This window comes from Tasmannia lanceolata, unplaced genomic scaffold (genome assembly GCF_043159265.1).
Source record: "Tasmannia lanceolata isolate RefF3 unplaced genomic scaffold, GAP_Taslan_0.1 ptg000003l, whole genome shotgun sequence".
Taxonomy (NCBI): Eukaryota; Viridiplantae; Streptophyta; class Magnoliopsida; order Canellales; family Winteraceae; genus Tasmannia; species Tasmannia lanceolata.
The window spans coordinates 1682800-1701450 of record NW_027518680.1 but is presented as its reverse complement, the minus strand read 5'-3'; the positions used below and the strand labels follow the sequence as shown (position 1 = coordinate 1701450).

Sequence of the window (18651 nt, the reverse complement as noted above, 5' to 3'; positions counted from 1 at the left end):
TATACCCCGGAACCACTAGGGAACAAAATTTTATACCTCGGAACCACTACGAAACCACATTTTATACCTCAGAACCACTAGGGAACCACATTTTATACCCCGGAACCACTACGGAACCACATTTAATACCCCGGAACCACTAGGGAACCACATTTTATACCCCGGAACCACTACGAAACCACATTTTATACCTCGAAACCACATTCTATACCCCGGAACCACTCGGGAACCACATTCTATACCTCAGAACCATTAGGGAACCACATTTTATACACTGGAACCACTAGCGAACCACATTTTATACCTTGGAACCATTAGGGAACCACATTTTATACCTCGGAACCACTAAGGAACCACATTTTATACCCCGGAACTACTACGGAACCACATTTTATACCTCGGAACCACTACGGAACCACATTCTATATCCCAGAACCACTCGGGAACCACATTCTATACCTCAGAACCACTACGAGGTATACAATGTGGTTCTGTAGTGGTTCCGGGGTATAAAATGTGGTTCCCTAGTGGTTCCGAAGTATAAAATGTGGTTCCCTAGTGGTTGCGGGGTATAGAATGTGGTTCCGTAGTGGTTCCGAGGTATAGAATGTGGTTCCCGAGTGGTTCTGGGGTATAGAATGTGGTTCCGAGGTATAAAATGTGGTTCCGTAGTGGTGCTGGGGTATAAAATGTGGTTCCCTAGTGGTTCCAAGGTATAGAATGTAGTTCCATAGTGGTTTCGGGGTATAAAATGTGGTTCCCTAGTGGTTTTGAGGTATAAAATGTGGTTCCGTAATGGTTCTAGGGTATAAAATGTGGTTCTGTAGTGGTTCCGAGGTATAAAATGTGGTTCCGGCGTATAAAATGTGGTTCCCTAGTGGTTCCGAGGTTTAAAATGTGGTTCTCTAGTGGTTCCGAGGTTTAAAATGTGGTTCCCTAGTGGTTCTGGGGTAGAAAATGTGGTTCCCTAGTGGTTCCAGGGTATAAAATGTGGTTCCCTAGTGGTTCCGGGGTAGAAAATGTGGTTCCCTAGTGGTTCCAGGGTATAAAATGTGGTTCCCTAGTGGTTCCGGGGTAGAAAATGTGGTTCCCTAGTGGTTCCAGGGTATAAAATGTGGTTCCCTAGTTGTTCCGAGGTATAAAATGTGGTTCCCTAGTGGTTTCGGGGTATAAGATGTGGTTCCGGGGTAGAAAATGTGGTTCCTTAGTGGTTCCGGAGTATAAAACATGGTTCCCTAGTGGTTCCGGGGTAGAAAATGTGGTTCCCACGCCGGGCCCGTACGGGCCGGGTCGACCTGCGGATCACCCTGATTTTTGCCGTATTTTTTAAAATGTTTTTGGGAAATTTTATCCGCACTACCGTATTTTGATGAGGACACTCCTCACTTTATTAAAAGTACGGTATGGCCCGCACCATAGGATGATCCAAACCGTCCATTAGATGGGCAACAACCTAAATAGGTTGTGCCCCAAAAAGCATTTCTGTAGGTTGATCCTAACCCTCTGATCAGAATGTTAGAGGGTTGGTCCTAACCCTCTATAGATCGGAGGATTAGGATCAACCTATGGAAATGATTTTTGGGACACAACCTATTTAGGCTGTGGCCCATCTAATGGACGCTTTGGATCATCCTATGGGGGGGCCATACCGTACTTTTAATTAAGTGAGGAGTGCCCTCATCAAAATATAGTAGTGTGGATAACATTTCCCTTTTTTTTATAGAAATTTGCTAGCCACCTTCGCCGAGGCAACTTCTCGGCTTGTGGCCCATCTTTTAATGCAAAGATTGGCAGAAGTAATATAGGTGCAAAGGTGGCTAGCAAAAACTTAATTGCAAAAAATAGTAATCATTACGGATTTGTGGCTGAAGTGCTAAGTTTTAAATGAAAAATTATGAAAAAATGGAAGCAAAGTAGTAAAATTACAAAAAAAATACCAAAAGGATGCACTAACATATGACAATTACCGAACTACAAAGTCCAATTGTCTTCCGTCAGAGGTCCGAACGTTTGTTCGGAAGTCCGAAGTTTTGTTCGGAAGTCCGAAGTTTTGTTCGAACTTCCGACGGAAGCCAGTAGAATAGGGATAATTCCAAAGATTTTTATTTTCAAATTAAGTAATAATTCCAAGGATAATAGGGATATACATTGTGATCTTAGTGTCATGCAGGCAACCATAAATTGAAGCTTGGTTTTGATGTTTTAGAATCCAAAAATGCAAACAAAATGAATTTATCTTGAAAATGGGGAAAACAACAAAATTCAGTTTTAAGCTCAAAATTCATTTTCTTTGCATTTTGTAACACTGCTTCGATAAGTTTATCATGAATAAACCCTCATGAATATCAAACCCTGTTGTAAATGGCAACCTTCAAAACCCTTCCGTGGAGTTTTCCACGTTAGAAAAGTCTTGAGGAAGAAGGTGGTAGGTGAGAAGGTAATAAGTGTATAGGGATAGGTGCAAAAAGGTGGAGAGAAAAAAGAGGTAGGAGGGGTATATAAAAGCCATCTTCTCTCACCTGGCAACACCTTTTTTATAATTTTCAAATCACTACCCTTTATTCACAATTTAGACAAAACTTTGCATTTTTTTAATATTTTTTCCTTAAAAATAATATTTTATTCCATACCAAATTTCGGCCGAAATTTTGGTCGAAATTTCGGGAAAATATTAAATAATTAAAAACTCTTTTTACCGGCAGTCCGACCGCCCCTATATCCAAAAGAAAGACCGCCGTATAGCAAAAAATAAAAAAATCGAGATTTTTGGTTGAATATCCTAAAACTTTATGCGAAATTTCGGCCGAAAAAATGTACCGTTTCGGGTATCTGTGATTTCAATTTCGGTCCCAAAATTTCGGTCAAAATTTAAAACCATGGTTGTAACCAAGGTTTTAAATTTAGGGCGAAATCTGAAATTCCGGACCGAAGTTTCGGATTTCGGTGAGGACCGAAACATTCCATATTGGTCGAAATTTCGAAAATTTTGGCTAATTTTTTGATAAAATTTTAATTTTTTTTATTCCTTTACAGAATTTCAGCCGGAAATACAGAAATTCTTGTAATTTCAGCCGAAATTTCGCCCCCTCAATCCCCCCCCCAAAAAAAAAAAACGACATTTCAATCGCCTTTACTGAATTTCGGCTAAAATTTCAGTTTTAGCAAGGACCGAAGTTATCCCCGAAACCGAAATTTAAATCCTTGGTTGTAACTGGAAGTCAAAATATGTTTTTGCATTGAAACACCATAGCGTTCGTGGAACATCATAAATACTTATTGTGTACATTACACAAGTGTATATCTTTTTAGGGATGGAAGTTCTCTTTTATACTCTCATATATACCCCCCATTAGTTATATTGTATAGGGGGTACTTGTAGACTTACTCTCATTATACACAAGTCAACAAGAGACAAGGCAATTGCTTGATCTCTCCCATTGTTCAATTTTATAAGATCGGCCTTCTCTCATTTGCTGAAGTTGTCATGGTATCATAGCCATTTAAGAATCAACCCCGATACGTTAGAGAAGATCCAAGCAAGCTCCCTTTGATCTCTTCTTCTCTCCTTTGTTTTTCCTTTTCTTCCTTCTTGCTACTTCAGGTCTGGCCTTACCTCTTCTCAACAACCCAAAAACCCTAGATCCAAACCCAAAAAACCTAGATCTAAAACCCAATACACTAGATCTAGACCCTACACCTCTAGATCAGCAACGTAGTTCCCCCCTACGAAAACTACTAACTCTAGATCTATATGCCAACATCCCTAAAAAAATTCTAGATTTGCATACTACACCTCTAGATCTACTTCCTTCTCTCGTCAGAAACTCAAAATTATCGATCTAAGTTCCTAATCCATAGATCTAAAACCCTAAAACCTCTATATGCACTTCCCACCTTCCTAAATATGCATTCCTACCTTCATGTTTTGAAACCCAAACCTCTAGATATACAGTCCCAATCACTAGACCTGCAGCCCAACCACCAAGATTTGCCTTCATACCCTATTCGAATACCTAGATCTACCCATGTGCCCTCTGAATAGATTCACTATCTTCCCTCAACGCAACCATATGGACTCCCCATTCTTAGATCTGCCCCAACAATAATCGCCATATTTAGATCTTACATCCCAAGCCATAAATCTGTCCATTAAACTTCAGTTCTGCTCTCCTTCACCACTCGACTATCCAAAAGCTATTAGATCTGATCACTTCTTTCTATTCAAGACTCGAAAACTCTCTGTTTACCCCCCTTTCATCATTTGAAACCTCAAAATCTCCAGTCTGTTATCTTCTCTTATTTTCTCTTTTCTTTTTCTTTCCTCTTCTTCTTTCTTTGTTTTTAGTGACACTTGTGGCCGTATTGCTTTTAGCCACTACGGTGGTTTGTTTAAGATTATGGCGACCGATTGCGAGTGCCAAACTGATTATTGGTCTCAAATTTGAACTTAATTTTGAGTCCAAAAGTCAGTTTGGTACTCGCAATCGGCTGATCTTAAACGAACAGGGCCTAAGAAATCCCACGAAGGTGGTTGTGATTATATAATGCCACACCTCAAAGGTTACCTATTTGGTGGATTCTTGGACTTCTTGTTCTGAACTTTAGCACCAGGATCTCTTCAGTCAAATTTGTAAGATATCCATGGTGCCATTCATTATGGTTATGAAGTCAGCAGCTTAAAAGGAATTTCATTTCTGTTTTTTTTGAATTTTTTGTGGTTTTCTATGATAATTGTTTCTCCTTGTTGTAGACTGACTTTTGTATGCCTTATTACAGGCAGAATTTGATTTTCATGGGGAGGATTGGGAGTGGGGAACCTACAAAACTCAGCGTGTTCTCGCTGCTGGTGCATACAGCAACAACAATGGCCTGCGCCTTGAGAAAATGTTCATCCAAAAAGATAATGCAACTCTTCATGCGGATGGGACTTTATTGGGGCCAAAAACTAATCTTCATTTTGCTGTTCTGAATTTCCCTGTTGGCCTCATCCCCACACTAGTTCAGGTCTTAGAATCATCGACGGTAGATGCTGTACATCCCTTGCGACAACTTTTAACACCTATAAAGGGTATATTGCACATGGAAGGGGATCTCAGAGGAAGTCTCGCAAAGCCGGAGTGTGATGTGCAAGTCAGGCTCTTGGATGGTGCTGTTGGGGGTATTGACCTCGGACGAGCTGAAATTGTTGCTTCCATAACCTCAACCAGTCGTTTTCTATTCAATGCCAACTTCGAGCCTGTTATCCAAAGTGGTCATGTCCACGTTCAAGGAAGTATTCCTGTGACTTCTATACAAAAAGAATCCCTAGAGGAAGAAGATAAAGAAAGAGAAACAAGCAGTGCAATATGGGTCCCAGGTCAGGGAAAAAATGTAAGAGGATCCAATGATGAAACAAGTGAAAAAAAAGTGTCTAGAGAGAGAGTGGAACAAGGGTGGGATGTACAGTTAGCAGAAAGTCTCAAAGGTTTAAACTGGAACATATTAGATGTAGGAGAAGTAAGGATTGATGCGGATATCAAAGATGGTGGCATGATGTTAATAACGGCCCTATGTCCTTACGCTGACTGGCTTCATGGTAATGCCGACATTATTCTCCAGGTGGGTCAATCTAACCGAAATTCTTCAAATCGTTACTTAAATGGTTTTTACATTCCCAAGATGTCATGGCACATATAGTGTAGATGTTACATGCCCATGGATTTAAATTTCTGTTTCGGCCGAAATCCCAAAATTTCAGCCGAAATCTGATAAAAAAAAGAATTAATTAATTATTTCGGTGATTTAGGCCGAATTTCAGAATAATACTATAATTTTGAAAAATAATTGAATTTCTCGAAATTTCGGCCAAAATTTGGGGTAATTTCGGATTTCTCGAAATTTCAGTTTTGGTCCCATCCGAAATCCGAAATTTCGGATTTTGGATTTCGGACGAATTTTAAAACCATGAGTGTACCATGCTGCAGTAAATGCTTATACCTTGGATATTTTATCAGGTGACCAATGTGGGTCACGTTTTCTCTTCAAGCAAGCAATGTGGAAAGCCTTATTTCTTTGTTGCTGTTACTATTATAATATCTATAAGAGAGATTGACATTCTGTTTTACTAAGATGCATAATCTGTATGAAACAGGTCAGAGGTACAGTTGAACAGCCAGTTGTAGATGGATCGGCATCATTTCACAGGGCATCTATATCTTCCCCGGTGCTCCGGAAGCCACTCACAAATGTTGGGGGTACTGTTCTTGTGAAATCTAATAGGTTGTGCATCAGTTCATTAGAAAGCAGAGTAAGCAGAAAGGGAAAGCTTTTTCTGAAAGGAAACCTGCCCCTTAAAACCAGTGAATCGTTCCCTGGTGATAAAATTGATATGAAATGTGAAGTTCTGGAAGTACGGGCAAAGAACGTCCTAAGGTGTTTTCTCATTTACTGGATCCATGATACTTACTTTCTCTTTGAGTACAAAATATGTTAATCCAGGTTTATTGACATCCTTGTTTCATGTATGGTTTTAGATTTCGGCCAATGGGACTAGAATTTAAAAACAAAACCGAAAATTAAAATTTTCGGCCGAAATTATGAGATTTTCACTGAAATTTCGTTTTCAGCTGAGGCTGAAACCGAAACCGAAATTTCAAACCTTGGTTTCATGGTATAATACCTTTAATGACAGCTGCACTTATATTATTTACAGCTGGTTTGCTAACATATTCTAATTAAATTACAGTGGCCAGGTTGATACTCAAATACAGATTACCGGCTCTATGTTGCAACCAAATGTTTCTGGAATGATAAAATTGAGTCATGGAGAAGCTTATCTACCCCATGACAAGGGTAATGGAGCGACCACTAATAGATTGGCGTCAACTCGGTCAAGTCTTCCAACTGGTGCTTACAACCGAATGGCCACCTCAGGGCATGTTTCACCTTATTTTGGTTCGGAACGTGCTTCTTCAAGCACCAAATTCCCTCAACCCTCAGGTACTTTAATATACATGGCATCTTTCCCATTGAGGTTGATAATTTGAGAGGTGTGGTGGAAATTTTTTACCCTAGGCACAGGAACCAAAAAGAACTGAAACTTTTCATTGTCAATTGTAGGCTTTGTTGTTAGCATGCTCCATATGCTTTGCAAATAAAACAATGAAGTCTTAATTACTGAATGAATTTGTCTGCTCATCATAAATAGCCCAAGATTTGGAGTACATGCCCAAAATTTGCTTACACTTGGCGGTTGTCCAAGCCACTTGATAAGGAATGGTCTATACTGAATACCTCAATGGGAACAGAATTTATTTCATGTCCAAAAACTTCCTCGGTTACCTCCCTTTGCTTCTTAGGCAATTGTATCACCCGATGACTTGTTATAGGCTGATAATCAGTTTCATCAAACCCATGATAATTGTAAGAAATCAGCTTCCTCACTATAGGAATGATCTGGAGATCATCACGTAAGTCCACCACATAAGCATTAGGGCTGATTTTCTTTGGAATCTTGCACAGACCAATCTTTTTAGCCTTCAACTTGCGATAATTTTCCTTACGAAATCGTCCCTTAAATGCACCAAAGCTTAATCACCTTTGCTGTATTCTTTGAATCAGTGATACGGATTTTCTGATTCTAGATAGTCCTCATTGCTGGATTTAATTGCTGCATGCACTTCTTCATGCATGCATTTAGCGTGAGCAGCATAGTTTTCAGTATCTTCACTCATGCATCTTGAGGCAATAGGATAAGATCGAGCACATGTTATGGTTTATGCCCATAAGTTGCTTCAAAATGGGTCATCTTGATAGTGTGATTAACCATAGGAAAACTCAGCTTGAGGTAGAATCGAGTTAGGAAAAATCAGCTTGATGTAAAATCAAGTCTCATGTTCACACATAATCCCCAACAACACAACGCTATAAACAACCAAGCTTTGGTTGATGACTTTCATTGGCCCATCTGTTTCTGATGACATGTGCCGTAACGCTTAGTACCAAATTTCTTCCATCTAGTTTGCCAAAAATGTCCCACGAACTTACATCCTTGTTGAAGTATAAATGATTAAATAACACCAACTCTAACACCTTAAGCTTTTGGAGTAATTGGTTGTTTCACTTTGTATCAGAGCAACAGGTTCTGGTTTCAAAACTCACAACTCCTCAATGTTAGAAGTCCGTTTGTCAGGCCGGCCCAAAAAAGAGGGGCCACACATGAGGGGGAGTGTTGGAATATAAATGATTAAATAACACCAACTCTGCTTTCAAAAAAAAAAACACCAACTTTAACAGCTTAAGCTTTTGGGCATGGAATAAATGGGTCATCTTTGAGAAACAATCAACTGCTACAAATATTGAATCATGTCTTTGAAAAGTTTTTGGAAGACCAAAATAAAACCCATGCTAAGATGAACTCATGGTGAAGTATGTGTTGGCAAAGGAGAATACAAACTTGTATTTTAGGATTGCCCCTTTGCAAATTGACATATTCAACACCTCTTCACTAATCTTTCGTGCCCTGGTGCATCTTCAGCCAAATGTAACAATCAAGCACCACAGCCAAGGTTTTATCCGGTTATCCCATCCAAAATAACCCCCTAGTCCACCTCATGCAGTTCTCTAATGATCTAATCACACAAATATCCCTCCAGTATGCACAACTGGTATCTTTAGACAGATAACTATCATGAATAGCAAGAAAGTAGTTTACACACTTGCTGCACGATCCAACCATGGTTTTAAATTTCGGGTTTTGGTCGAGACCGACACCAGAATCAGTAATACCCAAAATAGTCGTTTATTTCGGCCGAAATTTCAAAATTTCGGTTGAAATTTCATTTATCCAGAAATTTCGTCCGAAATTTAAGGGATTCCACCCAAAAATCTCAATTTTAGATAATTGTTTAATATTTTTCCCAAAATTTCGGCTGAAATCACTGAAATTTCAGTCGAAATTTTGTACGGGATAAAATAGGCGTTAATTTGATTCCGTTGGATTTCGGCCAAATTTCGGTTTCGGTGAGGACCGAAACGCATTCCATAGCCTAAATTTGAAACCATGGTTCCAATTTCTTCAATACATGGCTGAAAAATAGATCACTTTCATACTGAATTTTCATATATTCAAAGCCCACAACTTGTTTTTGGTAGTCAATAATAAAGAACCGCTACTAAGTGCATTGGAATTTTCAAAGTCCGAAAACACCTACATGGGCGTTATAGTCATTCCTTGCTTCACCAAGTCGATGCCTTATCGGGAACATTTTGGTCTCAGTTGAAAGGTTTCTTGGAAATCCTGTAAAATTACAGAATCGTATGGAAACATATGCAAATAATAGAATTTTTAAGATGAAACTTTAAACAATGCTAGAATAAGCACATACTCTTATAAACCATCACATAAGCAAGACCAACTATCCATGATGGTTTAACAACACCGAATAGACACGCGCTGCTGCACATGTCAGATTCAATAGATATCACATTTCACATGTAATTCATATAAATATTTATACATGTACATACATTGCTTTTCCATTAGAGTTCGTATAAATATAATTATGCTACACATAATGATATAGTATTCCACTAATACACTTCAAGGTTTTAAATTTTGGTGAGGTCGGAAATTTCGACGAAATTCCTGATAAAATATTAATTTTTTATTCCTTTACAAAATTTCACCCGAAATTACTGAAATTTCAGTGATTCCGGCCAAAATTTCGTCCCAAGAAAACGACGTTTCGAGCGCTTCCACCTAATTTTGGCCGAAATTTCGGGATTTTGGCTATAATTTTGGGATTTCGGATAAAATTTTGGTTTCGGTGAGGAATGAAATTACCCCCGAAACCGAAATTTAAGACCTTGATACACTTACAGTTTTGGCATCGATATGTATCTCGGTTTTGATATGCATTTCAGTGGGGTGGAAACGAAAACATTTCGGTGGAAATTTAAAACCAGTCTCACAGTCATGCAGTGCAAAGTTACACCATGTTTTTTGATTGTTGACTGTTTTGTGATTGTTTTTTAATTGTTGATGGAACTTGTAAAACAATCTCATGCTGCATTTTTCCTTCGTTTCTTGATCAATGTAAAAACTTCTCGTAGTGGAATAAAAGGGGATGGAGTGGATAAGTGGATGAACTTTTGTGCAAATGATTGTGTATGCTACTTTTGTTAGGTATCTTGATCATTTAGAGTTGACTGATTTTGTGTTCTTCGTAGGTAAACACACTGAAATTGAAATGAAGATGGAGCAAGAAAGTACTAAGCCAAGTATTGATGTTCGCCTCACTGACCTAAAGCTTCTTCTCGGACCAGAATTAAGAATAGTATATCCTTTGATTCTCAACTTCGCTGTTAGTGGGGAACTTGAGCTCAATGGCGTGGCTCATCCCAAATTGATAAAACCTAAAGGAATTTTAACATTTGAAAATGGAGATGTGAATTTAGTCGCCACTCAGGTGAGTCCAGTCCTTTTGTTTTCACTTATAAATATGCTTCTTCTCTGTTTGTGGATGTGGGATTTGCAGTACCTAAGGATTCTGAGGATTTTGTTACATGTGGACCTGTTATAATGCAGGTGAGGCTTAAACGGGACCATCTAAATGTAGCAAAATTTGAACCTGATTTGGGACTAGATCCAACTCTAGATTTAGCATTGGTTGGTTCAGAATGGCAGTTCAGGATCCAAAGCCGTGCCAGTAATTGGCAGGATAACTTGGTGGTGACCTCAACACGCTCTGTGGAACAGAATGTTCTCTCACCTACAGAGGTTAGACTCTGCACTGCACATTCTCTGGTATCAATATAAGTCGGTTGTCTGGTTCTTCTATTCTCGTATACTCTATCTTTTAAAATGTAACATTAATATTCCCAAGTGTAGATAACTTATCTACACAAGTGTGTAGGAACCGTTTTCTTATATATATATATATGTGTGTGTGTGTGTGTGTGTGTGTGTGAGGAAACTGTTGGTGAGCTTAAGCTCACCAAACTTATGGTGAGCTAGCTTGCCCAACCACATGGGTCCCACATTTTGGGGAGTGATCCAAACCATTCATTTGCAAGGCCTTATCATAGATAGGACAAGTCTGTCCATTTTTGTCCTCCACAAATGGAGGGGTTAGGATGATCCTATGGAGCTGATTTTTGGTACACCCCCCATCTATGTAAGGGACTTTCAAATGAATGGTTTGGATCATCCTAACAAAGTGGGCCCCCATGTGATTGGGCAAGCTAGCTCACCATAAGTTTGGTTGAGCTCACCAACAGTTTCCTCTATATATATATATATATATATATATATATATATATATATATATATATATATGAGGAAAGTGGTCCTAAGCTATAGCTTATCTAAGCTTATCTAAGCTATAGCTCAAAAACACATGTGGCCCCATATTTTTTGGGGGATCCAAAGCATTCATTTGGAAGGCCCTTCCATGGATAGGGTGTGTACCAAAAATCAGCCCTATAGGATCATCCTAACCCAATCAAAGGTGGAGTGGAAAATGGACAGACACTGTGTGTCCATGTTTCTGCCCATTTTTTCCTTCAACAGATGGCAGGGTTAGGATGACCCAATAGGGCTGATTTTTGTTACACACCCTATCTATGCAAGGGCCTTCCAAATGAATGCTTTGGATCCCCAAAAAATGTGGGGCCACATGTGTTTTTGAGCTATATCTTAGATAAGCTTATCAAAGCTATAGCTTAGGAACATTTTCCTCTCTCTCTCTCTCTCTCTCTCTCTCTCTCTCTCTCTCTCTCTCTCTCTCTCTATATATATATATATATATATATATATATATATATATATATATATGTGTGTGTGTGTGTGTGTGTGTGTGTGTGTGTAAGGGAAAAGTGATGCTACTCGGTCGGGTTAAATACAGTGGGGGCCCACATTGTTTGGGTGATCCAAACCATTCATTTGAAAGCCCCGTACCTAGATAAGGTGTCCACAAAAAATCAGATCCATAGGATCATCCTAACCCTTCCAACAGTGGAGGGAAAAAATGGACAGACTCAGTTTATCCACAAATCTGCCCATTTTTCCCTCCATTGTTGCATGGGTTAGGATGATCCTATGGATCTGATTTTTTGTGGACACCCTATCTAGGTAAGGGCCTTTCAAATGAATGGTTTGGATCACCCAAACAATGTGGGCCCCCACTGTATTTAACCTGATCGAGTAGATAAGCTTAGCTACAAGACCGAGTAGCAATACTTTTCCGATATATATATATATATATATATATAGAGAGAGAGAGAGAGAGAGAGAGGAAATTGTTGGTGCGCTTAAGCTCACCAAGCTTATGGTGCGCTTAAGCGCCCAATCACATGGGTCCCACATTTTCTGTGGTGATCCAAACCATTCATTTGCAAGGTCCTATCGTAGATAGGGGGTGTACCAAAAATCAGCTCCATAGGATCATCCTAACCCCTCCATTTGTGGAGGACAAAACTGGGCAGATTTGTGGATGGGTTAGGATGATTCTCCAAAAATGGATGGGTTAGGATGACTCTATGGAGCTGATTTTTGGTACACCCCCCATCTATGTAAGGACCTTGCAAATGAATGGTTTGGATCACCACAGAAAAGGTGGGACCCATGTGATTGGGCGCTTAAGCGCACCATAAGCTTGGTGAGCTTAAGCGCACCAACAGTTTCCTCATATATATATATATATATATATATATATATATATATATATATATGGGAAAACTATATGAGAAAAGGGTTCCTGCGCTCGGGTGTAGATAGCTTATCTGCGCTCGAGTGCTGGAAACGGGGGTGGGCCCACATTGGGGGGGTGATCCTAAGCATTCATTTGATAGGCCCCGTCAGCGATGGGGGGTGTACCAAAAATCAGCTCCATTGGACCATCTTAGGGTGTCCATTTGTGGGGGAGAAAATGGACAGATACTGTTTGTCCACAAATCTGCCCATTTTCACCCCACAAATGGACATCCTATGGTGATCCAATGGAGCTGATTTTTGGTGGACACCCTATCCATGAAAGGGCCCATCAAATGAATGCTTTGGATCCCCCCCCCCCCCCCCAAATGTGGCCCACCCCTGTTTCTGCACTCGAGCACAGATAAGCTTATCTGCGCTCGAGCGCAAAAACCCCTCTCTCTCTCTCTCTCTCTCTCTCTCTCTCTCTCTCTCTCTCTCTCTCCCTCTCTCTCTCTCTCTCTCTCTCTCTCTCGAGCGCAGATAAGCTTATATGTGCTCGAGCTTAAAAAAACATCTAGGCCCACATGATTTTGATGATCCAAAGCATTCATTTGGAAGGCCCTTACATGGATAGGGTGTGTGCAAAATTACCTCTACCTCATGAAAAAAATACCCCTATCTCACGAAAAATAACCGCAGTACGCCTATCTCATAGTCCTCTTACTGTGTTTTTCAGTAACAAACATTAGTTCAAAAAAATACCCCTATCTCATAGAAAATGACCAAAATACCCTTATCTTATGGGAAAAGACCAAGACACCCTTACCTCATGAAATATGACAAACATCCATATTTTAGTGAAGTATGGGTTCAGACATGATGCTTTTAACTTAGCGCATCAACATGTTGCATGTGGCTCCTCGCAAGCTTATGTGTTCCTGCTAGTGTCTTCTGTATCGGCATGATAAGGCTTCAAACATCTTGTGTGGAAGACAAGATGGATCTTCTGCTGAGCAGGGAATTGGAACCGGAAGGAAACATAAATATTTCAGCTGTTTCGTGTCGGTTTCATTGGAAATTTAAAACCATAGTCTTTGATTCTTTGATGATCAGTTATCCAGGTCTGTTGTGGTTAAGCAAGATAGTAAGCAAAAGACAGACGTGACCCCTAGTAGATCAGCTAATAAGATGGCATCCTTCTTTTCTTTTATTAATAAGGATCGGTCACAGGTCATTTGGAGTTCTAAGATAGGTTCAGGAAGCCAAGGGTTACTATATGGCGTGATGTAATGAGATCAAAGGATAAGTTTGCAGATTGTGCAGGATTCAGGGTCTATGAAGGGGATCTTACGAGATTTTGGTGTGATAAATGGTGCATTGCCATTCCGTTGAAGGAGGTCTTTCATGAACTATTCACTTTGGTGGCCTCTAAGGAGGCGTTGGTGAAGGATTGCTTGGAGTGAAGGGAGAACAGGGTGGTATGGGCTCCAACTTTCAAAAGGAATGTTTTTAATAGGGAGCTTGATATTATGGGTAGATTGTTGGATACGTTGGAAAGGTGTTATATCAAACTAGCAGGTGCAGATAAAAGAATTTGGATATGGAACTTAGGTGGGGTATTCTTTGTCAAATCCTTTTACCATCATCTTGCACCTTGCCATGTGCCCTCTAAAGCGGCCAAAGTTTGGAACACTTAAGCTCCTCCCAGGGTTTGTGCTTTTTGAATGGGCGGCGGTTCTTGAAAGAGTTTTTGATAGTCGATCATTGTGCCCTATGTTTGGAAGCTGGGGAAATTGTGGATCATATATTCTTGCATTGCAAAGTGGCTAGAGAGGTATGGAGTAGGCTATTGTCTATATTTGAGATTGCACGAGTCTTCTAGCCGAACTCGTCAAATTATTGAAAAGTTGGGCTATGGCCCCATGGAAGAGGAAAGGGAAGATCCTATGGAAAGTCTCCTTTCTAGCTATTATATGGATATTGTGGAAAGAAAGAAATGCGCGGGTCTTCAAGGGATTCACGAAGAGACCTCAATTCTTATTCAACAAGGTGATAGCCATTACCATATCTTGGGTGAAACCCTTTCATGCTTTAGATTTGTATCCACCTATGATCTATGGTATGGGTGTAAGGAGATTTGTCATGGGCCAAGCCATGAATCCAAGACTTGTCCAAGATTGGGAGCCTCCTACCCATGGTTTACTAAAGCTTAACTTTGACCGGTCTAGCATGGGGAACCCTGGACCAGCAGATATTGGGGGAGTCTTAAGAGATGAATATGGATTTGTGAAATGGGCTTTTGCTGGTCCCATTGGAGTCGCAGATGAAAATGAAGCGGAAGTGCGTGCTATATATCAAGGAATTAGGTTTCCTCAAAATGAAGACTTGAATAAGGTAATGGTAGAAGGAGACTCCCTCAATGTGATAAGGTGATGTACAGGCTCGCATCACTTTCCATGGAGATTTGCCACTTTCTTTGATGAAACCCAAGACAGGGTGGGGGAGGCATCTATTTCCTTCCATCATGTTAGGAGCTCAGCTAATATGTGGCGGACAGATTAGCTAGAGATGGTGTCTTCAGGGTGGGGGAGGTATCTTGAGGGATTTTGTTGAGGTACTCAAAAAATTGTCATAAATCCCTGACTTTATTTGAAAGAGCTATTGGGGTTGAAGATGTGTCCCTGAATAGTGACCCGGCTCCCAGCATTCCAATTCCAAGAGATGATTCAAAGCTTCTTTTAAGTATTTTTTATTCTTAGATTAAGGTTTTTTCAAACACTATAAATGAGGTTTAGAACATAAAAAAGTTTTTAGGGTCATAAATACACTTGCATCTGTAATGAAATAACTTCAATGTCCTTTCATTTAAAAGCACAAAGTTGAAAACCTGAAAACTGTTATCAAATCACTTAACTTGATCATGTTCAATTAAAATTTATTACTTAACTTTATCCTGCTCAATTAACATTTGTACTTGGTTCATTGAGTCGATTGAGACTCAACTAGGACTCAATTAAATTCAAGCTTTAGGTCAACTCAACTCGAAGTTTGATCTAGTCAAACAATGCTGGTCAAAATTGGAGTCAACATGACATCTTTTAAACTCAACTCAACTCAACTCCCAACTCAACAAAGCCTTTGTCCCAAACTAGTTGGGGTCGGCTAAATGAATCCTTAAGAAAAATTTCATGAAGAAAGTGAAAGGAATCTTCCCGGCTCTAATCCTGGCTCTAGTTGGGTGCTTCTACGTGGATCATTTTCTTGCATTCTATCCTATCCAAGGTCATGTTCTCTGTTATGTTCCTAGCTATCATGTCTTTCCTAACTGTTTCTACCCAAGTTGTTTTCGGTCTGCCCCTACCTCTTTTTACTCCATCAACTTGGCATGAGTCGCCTCTTCTCACTAGAGCATCCAAAGGCCTACGTTGGATATGTCCAAACCATCTTAAGCGTTGCTCTCTCATCCTCTCCTCAATTGGTGCCACCCCTGCCTTTTTACGAATGTTTTCATTTTTAATTCTATCTAACCTTGTGTGGCCGCACACAAGGAAATAATTGTCTTAATTTTATGTGCATAAATAGCATGCACTGCAATTCTATATCATCTTGACCTCTCGTGAGATATGATGTGAAGCCTGAATTCTAGTCATCATGAATTGTTTGAAAATGCATGAATATGTTATGTGACTAAAAACAAGCACTGTACCTATTCTTTAATCTTTAGGAGTGCAGTGACTCTTTGATCATTGCTTTTTCATCTTCCAGAAATTTGTGCTCCTTTTAAATTTTTTTTTTTTTTTTTTGAAAGATGAATTAATTTGTGCTCCTTTTAAATTAATTAAAGTTGTACTGATCGATGAGTTACCTAATTAGCTTGGAATTTTGGTTCTAGTGGTGTTCTTCTGGCAATTATTTTGTTTTTACGTAATAAAGATTAAGAACAACTTAGATCTTAATGTATCTTCTTTGCACAGGCTGCTAGAGTCTTTGAGAGTCAATTGGCTGGGTCTTTATTGGAAGGTGATGGACAACTTGCATTCAAGAAACTTGCGACATCAACACTTGAAAGCTTGATGCCAAGGATAGAGGGGAAAGGAGAATTTGGACAGGCTCGGTGGAGGGTAGTGTATGCGCCCCAGATCCCAAGCTTACTTTCTGTTGATCCTACAATCGATCCTCTCAAGTCCCTGGCAAATAATATTTCATTTGGTACTGAAGTCGAAGTTCAACTTGGGAAACGCCTCCAGGTAGTCTCAATGCATGTCCTTTATGTTAAGACTATCATACGGCTTTCAACTAATATTTTGTGGGAATGTGTAATTTTTGCAGGTCTATTTCATTTCTTTAATTTTTGAGGTGTATAATTCTCTTTAGTTGCTTTACTGATGTGGATGGTCTGGTCTTAGATAGGATTGCTTCGATTTTTTTGGTGGATCTAGGTTATCATGGTCTTGCACCTGATATGGGATGATTTTCAAGGTTGGCCCACCTTAGTTACCAAGGATGACTAAGCATCAACTGCTTATACTTTAATAAAGTTTTCTTACTGGTTCAAAAAAAAGGAGACTAAGCATCACCTGCACTATATAGTATGTAATCTAGATTCCGATGGAAATCCTAGTACAGAAATTACTCCACCTCTATTAACCCCCCACGCCGACCACCACAAAATGGTACCAAGTCAATCAAAATTCCTTAGATTCACCCGAGTCAGTGAAAAATTGATCACGTCAATCATTGACTTGCCCGAGTCGACTCCCTTTTACCATAGCCGAGTTCTCATCCGAGTCCGAATTTTGGAACACTGGTGGTATACACAATAACATGATTCATGCCATGTGTCCTCGGATATTTTTTTTGTTTCTGGGTATCATATTGAACGCTACTATTGTAGATCTTCTCTTGGCCTTCTTTCTTACTACATTATGAAGTCACTACCAATGACTACTCGGATGTCCGTGTTAAGTCCATGTACAATTCAATTCAGTAAATGCATTGCTAAGAAACTTCCTAAATGAAGCCTAGTAATATATTTGCTTGGAGAAATCCCTTGGCATTAATAGCACAACCTAAGCTCTTACTTGATTGATCAGTCTATCAGATTGATCATGAATGGTTCGTCACTTTCCAAAGCATTATAATGAATTTTTTGAATTATTTTATAAGTAAATTTTTTATTTAATTGCTGGAGATAGGTTTTTTTTAGTAATTGTTGATAAATATGTTTGCAAAAGAGTTTCCCCTCAATAAAGTGAGTTAAGTGTGGGGGAATTTGGCAAAGGACTAGGAATAATCTAACATGGGACTAGAGTTTACTTATTATGTGGGTGTCACACACCTCCAGTTCGAGCTTGGGAAGAGGTATGGCAAAACTCATACAAAGAAAATGTGTAGCTCTTAAAATCTCATGCTTCGAAGCCTGCTATGTATGAAAGAGTGGTTTCAACATTTATGTTGGATTTTTTTTTAAAGATAATATTTATTTTATTTTTATATTGAAGTTGATAGGATGAAATTTCGGTTGAGTTTTGAATGAGTGATTTATGAACTATAAATATAGTTTTTATGTAATGGCAGTATGGATAACATAAAAAGGGCGGCCCAGTGCACGAGGCTCCCACCATTGCAGGGTCTGGGAGGGCTACTAGATGTACACAGCCTTACCCCTGCTTTGCAGAGAGGCTGTTTCCGTGAGATAACATGAGAATGGAAATTTTTTTCTATTCTGTTCATGAGAGGTTGTTTTGAATCTCCTATTGATGAGAGAGGAGAGGGAGGGTTTCCTCTTCCTCGCTTTTGGTTTTAAATAACCTTCAAGAATCTAATCTCATCTTCGTTGTACAAAATATGAGTGGTAAATGGTAAGATGGCCAACAATCTCATTGTTCTGTAGATCTAAGAAGTGATTAGCTACTATCGGCGAAGGAATGATCTTGAAAATACCCTCACACATACTACCATTTTCCGTACTGCCGATT

At 39.4% G+C, this 18651-nt stretch overlaps 1 protein-coding gene across 1 annotated transcript in view; it reads left to right on the top strand.

Moving 5' to 3' along the window:
• LOC143859073 (protein TIC236, chloroplastic-like) overlaps positions 1 to 18651 on the top strand; it is a 54899-nt gene that overhangs the window by 31299 nt on the left and 4949 nt on the right. The window contains exons 17-22 of the mRNA XM_077369756.1: positions 4777 to 5598; positions 6131 to 6411; positions 6725 to 6978; positions 10210 to 10448; positions 10568 to 10759; positions 16648 to 16920. Of these exons, the coding sequence (XP_077225871.1) occupies positions 4777 to 5598; positions 6131 to 6411; positions 6725 to 6978; positions 10210 to 10448; positions 10568 to 10759; positions 16648 to 16920 (2061 nt within the window). The remainder of the gene's footprint in view (positions 1 to 4776; positions 5599 to 6130; positions 6412 to 6724; positions 6979 to 10209; positions 10449 to 10567; positions 10760 to 16647; positions 16921 to 18651) is intronic.